This window comes from Argopecten irradians, chromosome 2 (assembly GCF_041381155.1).
Source record: "Argopecten irradians isolate NY chromosome 2, Ai_NY, whole genome shotgun sequence".
Taxonomy (NCBI): domain Eukaryota; kingdom Metazoa; phylum Mollusca; class Bivalvia; order Pectinida; family Pectinidae; genus Argopecten; species Argopecten irradians.
Window position 1 is genome coordinate 40,866,737 of NC_091135.1, and position 9,328 is coordinate 40,876,064.

The following is a 9,328-nucleotide window of genomic DNA, read 5'->3' on the forward strand; positions in this document are numbered from 1 at the left end:
GCCTGCCAGTTTCACTTTCCCAATTTCTTTTAACTTGATCTATGTTGACAATGCTTTACATGAACCATTGTCATTGAATGTCAGCTTAATGTTTTGACATTACTGTTAAGCATCACAAATGGTGAAATACGCCAAGGCACCATATTTATGAAAACGTCAGCTTGAATAAAATGGAATACATTATAGTGAGGAACAGTTATTTATAGACCTTCAAAAATGTTTTATTTGCATAAATAACAAAACGTAATTAATATGAATATATGAAAATGCATGTACAAAAAATATATGTATGTATTACGTATACAATAGATATTTTTTTGATATAATAAGTCTAACTAAATGTACGCCAAGTCATCACTTTCCTGCGCCTCGTTTTCACTTTCTGTTAAATCAACTATTGCTATGGGGGGCGATCTATTTCGATCTGTTGTTGGTATGGTTACCGGGGAATCACGTGATCCCTGTGATGCTGTTGTAGACACAGAAGAAGCTGACAATGACCTGTCAACGGCACTGACACGTGATGAGTAAGGCGGAGGTGGTGACGTAGGGAAGTTTGATTGGTGTGTGTTGTCACGTGATCCTGATGGAACTGGTTGCGCGTGTTGTGATCCCCTTGAATGACTGATAGCTCCTGGAAGTACCATTGATGGACGTGACTGCCAGAGTCTGTTTGGCGAGTAAACAGGACATGTTCTTTGTATTTCGCTGGCTGAGTAGGCCGGTGGCTTAGGCACTGAAGAAAACAAAAAACATGACGCATAGGTTAACGGTTGATGAGGAATTTCAATGCAAGGTGTACAACTTAAAATCAATTTAAGGTATCAGAATTCTATTTCTTTGTTTCGTCCTGATCTCTTTCTTTGCCTTTCAAGATATTTTCATTCGCCATCTCAAGTTATGTTTGTTATTGAATGTCTTTAAATGCTCCAGCCAATCCCAAAATGACGTTATTGATATCAATGCTTAATTACTTATCACAAAATTAGTCAGTTTCATAACTATGTATGTGTATACTAACAATAAATTAAAAGCCCATTTAAATCGTAATGGGGTTTTTTCTCCTTCAGATGTTTCGTACTATGCAGCCGTAGAGAAAATAAAAGACAGGAAATTGTAAAATGTTATTATGGAAAGAAAGTATGGCGGGAGTGACATGCAATCTGATCATAGTCTGTTCGTTGTCTCCGTTTAGTACTTAGTAAAGGAAGCCATAAACAGGCATACAGATATCTGTCAATATTGCTAATAAGCTTTACTTGTAAATCTCTTCCACGTGATATGTGTGGGAAGAACTAACAGCAGAAGTGCGGTTGGAGGTATCTTGCATTTGGAACACAACACGCTTGTGTGCATTTCTTGCATTGTGATCAAGAAAATGTGTCATATTCACAATGCAGGAAACGTATATAGTCACGTAAACGTTTCGTACTTCCCATTACAAGAAACACTAACAAAGCGCACCGTACCTCCAATGTAACAAACATACGTAAACGATTCGTACTTCCAATGTAACAAACATACGTAAACGTTTCTTACACTGTACACTTTTAGTGTTAACTTAATCCGTTTATGGTGTTTTTAACGTGTTACTTAACACCAATATCGGTGTAAAAAACGATAACACCGTTCCTGGTGTAAAGTTAATCCAAACAATGAAAAGTGTATTGTTTACCCAAATTTGGTGTAACTTCAATCCAAAGTTGGTGTAAGTGTGCAACGTTACACCAAAATGGTGTTACGTTACACCAAATTCTCACTTGAAAGTGTAACTTTACACCCCGTTGGTGTTACTTTATACCAAATTCTCACTTGAAAGTGTAACGTTACACCCCGGTGGTGTTACTTTACACCAACTTTTCACTTAAACCTTACACCACAGCGGTGTTACTTTACACCTGATCCTTACTTGAAAGTTTAACCTTACGCCGCAGGTGTGTTACTTTACACCAAAGCCTAATTTGAAAGGGTAACCTTACACCACAGTGGTGTTACTTTACACCAAATCATAATTTGAAAGGGTTACCTTACAGCACAGCGGTGTTACTTTACACCAGATCTTCGTTTGAAGTGTTACCTTACACCACAGTGGTCTTATTTTACACTAAAGCGTAAAATAAAAGGGTAACCTTACACCACAGTGGTGTTACTTTACACCGAATCCTAACTTGAAAAGGTAACCTTACACCACAGTGGTGTTACTTTACACCAAAGCGTAATATGAAAGGGTAACCTTACACCACATTGGTGTTTCTTTACACTAATTCATAACTTGAAAGGGTAACCTTACACCACAGCGGTGTTGCTTTACACGAGATCTTCGTTTGAAGTGTTACCTTACACCACAGTGGTGTTACTTTACACCAAAGCGTACTATGAAAGGGTAATCTTACACCACAGTGGTGTTACTTTACACCAAATCCTAACTTGAAAAGGTAACCTTACACCACAGTGAAGTAACTTTACACCAAAGCGTAATATGAAAGGGTAACCTTACACCACAGTGGTGTTACAGTACACCAAATCCTAACTTGAAAAGGTAACCTTACACCACAGTGAAGTTACTTTACACCAAAGCGTAATATGAAAGGGTAACCTTACACCACAGTGGTGTTACAGTACACCAAAGCGTAATATGAAAGGGTAACTTTACACCACAGTGGTGTCACTTTACACCAAATCCTAACTTGAAAGTGTAACCTTACACCTCAGCGGTGTTACTTTACACCAGATCATCGTTTGAAGTGTTACCTTACATCACAATGGTGTTACTTTACACCAAACCATAACTTGAAAGTGTAACCTTACACCTCAGCGGTGTTACTTTACACCAGATCATCGTTTGAAGTGTTACCTTACATCACAATGGTGTTACTTTACACCAAACCATAGGCCTAAGGGACTTTATTTAGGCATGTTCTGTACAAAATGACGGCCAGCTCAAAGATTATTTGACAGAGAGGGGAATAACAACATCTAACAAAAAAGGGGCACTTTTAAAATTACCGAAGTTGCCGACCAGTTAAATTTATCGTCTATCGAGGAAGAAACATCTCGAAATAGGAGGACGATGGTTGTTAATGCCGGATGTTTTTACGATGTCAAATTGCAAGTCCCAGCTACCCGATATCGGGTTTGGATATATCTTTGTGGATCTCAATAGTGATTGTGGTTTGGGTCAAGACCGGATCAGGCATTATAAAGATGACAATGCATATAAACTTTTCCAACCAAGTGTATACCTGTGACACGACAGATACTTATGGGAACTAAAGGCATTATCAAGTCTGGTGGTTGTACATGTATTGCGTAAGTAATTAGAACCCTTTTTTAAAGATGTCTACATGTACAATTTATCTCCCCACATATAATATTAATGAACATGTTACGTATAACGTACAGTCAGTGGCCATAATAATTTAATAAAGTACGCAAGTGAATATTTTTCTATATATTATTAGTAATTTTACATATCTTTAATTGTTACTCCAAAAGTAATTTTACATTCAATCGTAACAAGATTTTATGTACTGACTAAGGACAGTTTTTGCACCATACATATATACATGTTTATATATTATCTAAATATATTCCGTGCTATATTTATCGATAAATCGATCTTAAGTGTAGACATATAATTTTATGACGTCATTTTACTATAGACAAAGAAGAAAATGGCGGCGTCATCAAACGTTGTTTTGATGTAATCGTTTACAACTTACACATATTGCGACGGAAGAACATGTACATTATTTCAAAATAAGCGTTAGATAAGTAGTTTTTATGTTGTCAATTTTGCAGTTTTTATGGTTGCATAGAGGAGTTTTAAAAAATGTAAAATTACTAATAAAATATAGTATTTAGAATCGCTTGCGTACTGTATTATGGCCACTGACAAAGACAGTGATTTAGATTTTGATGTTTAATACATATACAACAATTAAATGTTCCAAAATGAAAACCGTTAACTGTATACTATACAATCCTATTCTCATCTGTGTATTTGTTAGAATGTATAAAAGTTTCCATAATGAGCAAATTGATCAAATGCAGTTACATTGTACTATGAATCCTTAATGATTTTACATATTTTTTTAATCTACAAAATCAATAAATAACAACAATTTCGGAACCATATACACTTGACAAACAGGGATATACAATGTATTTCATACCTAAAAGTTTGCAACGACATGATGATATAAATAAATTTAACTCTTTGTTGTTTCATAGTTATACGTATACCCTGAATAGGAATTTATAGACTCTTTAATCTTAACATATATAATTATATAAAGTTAGTCCCTTAAATTACCAAGTGATAAATTTTCAGAAGAACAAGATGCTTTGTGGTTTGTTTTGTATTTTTTCAGGGTGTAGATGGGGCTATAAACAAACGTGTACAGGAACCACCAATTTGGGAAGACGGTTACACCTATCTTGGATGAAGGTTACACCAATTTGGAATGAACGTTACACCGATCTTTGGAAGAAGATTACACCTATATTGGATGACGGTTACACCAATTTAGGATGAAGGTTACACCAATTTGGAATGAAGGTTACTCCTATTTTGGATGAAGGTTACATTAATTTGGGATGAAGGTTACACCTGTTTTGGATGAAGGTTACACCAATTTGGGAAGGTTACACCAATTTGAGATGAAGGTTACACCAATTTGGGATGAGGTTACACCGATCCTGGATGAAGTTTACACCAATTTTGGATGAAGGTTACACCTATTTTGGATGAAAGTTACACCAATTTTGGATGAAAGTTACACCAATTTGGGATGCGGTTACACCGGTTTTGGATGAAGGTTACATCAATTTAGGAAAAAGGGTACACCCATTTTGGATGAAGGTTACACCGATTTGGGATGAAGGTTATACCTATCCTGGATTAAGTTTACACCAAAAAAGGTGGCACCACAGCTGCCTCCTTTTTTGGTGTAACGTTACACCAAATTATTAGGATTAAGGTTACACCAAAAAGGTGGCACCACAGCTGCCTCCTTTTTTGGTGTAACTTAACACCACTGGTGTAACTTTACACCAGTGGCGTAACCTAAAAATTTGGTGTAACGTTGCACCAAAAAAGGAGGCAGCTGTGGTGCCATCTTTTTTGGTGTAACTTAACAAAACAAACGCACGAAACCTTTCGTACTTCCAATGTAACAAACGCACGTAAACATTTCGTACTTCCAATGTAACACACATACATAAACCTTTCATACTTCCAATGTAACAAACACACGTAAACCTTTCGATACTTCCAATGTAACAAACACACGTAAACCTTTCGTACTTCCAATGTAACAAACACAGGTAAACGTTTCGTACTTCCAATGTAACAAACGCACGTAAAATTTCCGTACTTCCAATGTAACAAACATGCGTAAATGTTTCGTATTTCAATTGTCACAAACGCACGTAAACCTTTCGTACTTCCAATGTAACAAACCCACGTAAACCTTTCGTACCTCCAATGTAACAAACGCACGAAACGTTTCGTATTTCCAATGTAACAAACACACGTAAACGTTTCGTACTTCCGATGTAACAAACCCACGTGAACCTGTCGTACTTCCAATGCAACACACACACTTAAACGTTTCGTGCTTCCGATGCAACAAGCACACGTAAACCTTTTGTACTTTCAATGCAACAAAAACGTAAACCTTTCGTATTTCAAATGCAACAAACACACGTAAACGTTTCGTACTTCCAATGCAACAAACACACGTTAACGTTTCGTACTTCCAATGCAACAAACACACGTAAACGTTTCGTACTTCCAATGTAACAAACTCACGTAAATCTGTCGTACGTTCGTGCTTCCGGTGCAACAAGCACACGTATACCTTTCGTACTTCTAGTGCAGCAAATACACTTAAAGGGCCACTACCTTTCCGAAACGGCTTTTAAATTTTTAAAATAGGAATGTAAAACGAGATCAATAATTTTGTAGAGTCGCAGAAGTTATTAACTATACGTTTACTAGCACACTTATCATCACCTTCAGAACTGATTAATTAGAATAAATAAAATGTTAATTTTCATAACGGGTCGTTTTATGTTTCCCGCCGTCGTCCTAAATGCCGCGCGGTAGTTAACTTTAGACAGCAAAAACGATCTCTACTGTTTCGTGCTTGCATATATTTGGTGTTGTGCTTTTGTTATTAATGTTTTTAAGAAACAAGCACACGTATACCGTTTCGTACTTCTAGTGCTAAGAAAAATACACGTAAACGTTTCGTACTTCCAATGAAACAAACACACATAAACGTTTCGTACTTCCAATGAAACAAACACACGTAAACGTTTCGTACTTCCAATGCAATTTCGTACATCAATTTCAAGAAACAAACGCACACGTCTCGAGCGTCCTATGTAGAAAACAAACCCTAACAAGTTGTGCTCAAAGAGGGTAACTGATAACGCAGATTAAGGCTAAGTTTAAGAAAACATTTTACTTACGCTCCTGTGGTTGATTGTTCCTTGCCACTGGAAGTGAAGTTATGGATGTTTGCTTTTTTGTTTTTACACATCTTATGATGACGATGACTAAACAGATAGCTGTGAGGACAAAAATCGGGAGACCGATGAACACACAGATGAGTATGACGATGAGGAAATTGACACAGCATAGTTCTGAATTTTTCGACAGTGTTTGTAGATTACCGGGAATACAACATCCGCCCACTTCACAGTACTGGTTTACCGTCAAAGTCTGAGACGAGGCTTCACAATGTTCTCCACCAAAGGCGTCTGAAATCAGGAAAAAGAACCAGTTGAAAGTACATCTCTTTTACCTGTGTTATTTGGACCGGGGTTAGGACATCCCCGATACTCCAGGGGTTACTATCACTAACGTTAAATCCACCCCTGTACTATCTCATAATGAATTGAAGGCAGTTCAGAAGAAAAAATCTGACCAATTATAAACCTGCAGAGATTTCCTCTGAAGATTACAGAGAGAGCAGCGGCCAACTTCAATGCTACACAGTCACAGTACACAGTTTATCGTTATTCGATATTTTTTATTTTTTTTTTACTTCAAAGGATCAATTTACCTGTGTTTTCTGCTGCCTTCAGTTTCACTATAAGATAGCCCATGCAGGGGTGAATATAACGTCAGTGATAGTAACGCCTGGAATATCGAAATGGGGTCAGGAGCGGGCGCGCAACAACTTGTTTCGTCAGTTATTTTTTGTCACAGTAATTAGTTACAGATTATGTAATCATGGACCCACCAGAGTGCCCTAAGACCATTTTTAGACGTTTTAGAGGTCTATATCAAAAAACGATAAATGCGAGAAGGGTGGCAAGCCATTAGACTCCAAATTTCTAACCTACCTACCTTTAGCGGTTAGAGAATAGCGGTTACTACCGTTGGAAAGAGCGATAATCATCCTTTATAAATCATCCTACGCATCTATACAATGTGCCGTAATTAAGACGATTTAAGCCCGTTTATGACAAACATTACTCTAGATTGTTGAAAGTCATCTAATCAAAATTCATAGTGTCTGTGTGGCCGATATAATATCCATGCGCGAGGCCTCCGCTGCAATCTCCATAGTTGTATATCATTTTAATAGTAACCGTGAAATCTATAAAATGTACAACGTCCCGAGAATGAGATTCCAACAGAGGCCTACGTAATAATGCAATAAGAAGAATTACGAATAAAGAATGTGTGTAACAAGTTAAGTTCCGAAAAATAACGATAAACTAATTGTAGGGATCGAAACAAAACAAAAAAAATAATAAAAAGCATGCACTGTGGATACCAGTTAAGTCTTCAAAAAGACAAAATTATTATAAAACTTACCATATATATAGCTGGAAAGTAAAACTGTATAGAGTACATATACAAAATTCTTCATTTTGTAAATATCACATGTACCCTTGTCAATGTCACTTGTCGATGTGGTATATACTTGTAGGTATGTTCTTATAGTAAAAGTTAATAAGTTGGACTGCAATGCCAGTTATCAACACTCTCGCACTAATCCGTGCACAAACATGTTTGTATACAAACCTGTTGAATAGGTTCGGTAAGCTTCGCTGACCACATGACGTAAACAATGACCGTCTGGCTGGATAAACACAACAGCTTTATTAACATTATATATAAATCTTGGACAGGGATTAATTTCTGATATATACCTCGACATACATAGAGACGCTCACCAGACTTTGATAATACATTTGGAGAGCAGATTTCTGTGTGTTATTATATATACAGATGTTAAAACCGTATAGAAAAGTAACAAGTCTTTATTAGATATTTATTTTGTGTTTCTGAACTCATCAGTGTGAAATATCAAAACTAAAACGACCTTCATCATAAGGAAAAAAATTCACAGTTATTATTGAATCATGAAGGTATGAACTAATTCATGTTGGCAATATTTATAATAACTTTTTATTACATGTAGCTGTTCTTCTGTATGCCTATATTGGTTTAACATATCATTGTTTCATAGTAATTTTAATTAAAAAGGGCAATGACAGAATGCATGTATATTACTTCTATAGCTATTAAATATGCATAAATAAAAGACATACCTTAACACAAAGCGGATTTTATTTTCTTAAATGTAACTGTTAAAATAAGTTCAGTCCCAAACTTTAATATATTACCGTTAATGCTACATCATTTCATAAACGATTTAAATTAATCAATTAATTAAATGTAACATTACTATTTCTTTATTAGCCTCCAAATTGAATATTTCTTTATTAGCCTCCAAATTGAATAGTACATAATAATAAAACATAATATATTAAAGTAGCAAAATACAAGTACAAATTACATAACATAACATGAGGATAAATTAAATTTATCAGCTGATTAGATATTGACAAAAATAATTAATAAATCAAGAAAAAACATGTTTTTGATAGTGATAAATTATACAAACAATAGAAAAAAGTTACGTTCATGAGATGTATGAGGGCATATGCATCAACTGATACTCATATACGAAAAGGTCTGTTTACAAGTACCAAAACAAACACAAAACCAAAGAAATGAAATATTTTGTTCTGTTTGTAATATGTCCTACTTGTGCCGTGCTGTTTGTTTTATGAATAATGTTTATGAGGCACCATACATGATTTTTTTACTTTCAATCTGAATTATTTTCACGGCTTAATTACTCAAACCTTATGGGTTTTCAGATGGATTATCGGAGAAAAAAACAAAATGACAAAATTTTCTCTAAGGCACATATAACTTAAACAGCAATTCCTTTATAAACCTACTGAATACAGTGGCGTAGGAAGATGAAACGTAATGGGGGGCAAAGGTCTCCAA

At 35.6% G+C, this 9,328-nt stretch overlaps 1 protein-coding gene across 1 annotated transcript; it reads right to left on the reverse strand.

Moving 5' to 3' along the window:
* Positions 1-16: 16 nt before the first annotated feature.
* LOC138315497 (uncharacterized) lies at positions 17-8,013 on the reverse strand. The gene is made up of 3 exons (XM_069256559.1): positions 7,838-8,013; positions 6,481-6,771; positions 17-736 (listed from the first exon to the last, which is right to left on the reverse strand). The coding sequence occupies exons 1-3, from the start codon at positions 7,890-7,892 to the stop codon at positions 336-338; spliced, it is 747 nt and encodes a 248-aa protein (XP_069112660.1). The 5' UTR covers positions 7,893-8,013; the 3' UTR covers positions 17-335.
* Between the last annotated feature and the right edge of the window lie 1,315 nt (positions 8,014-9,328).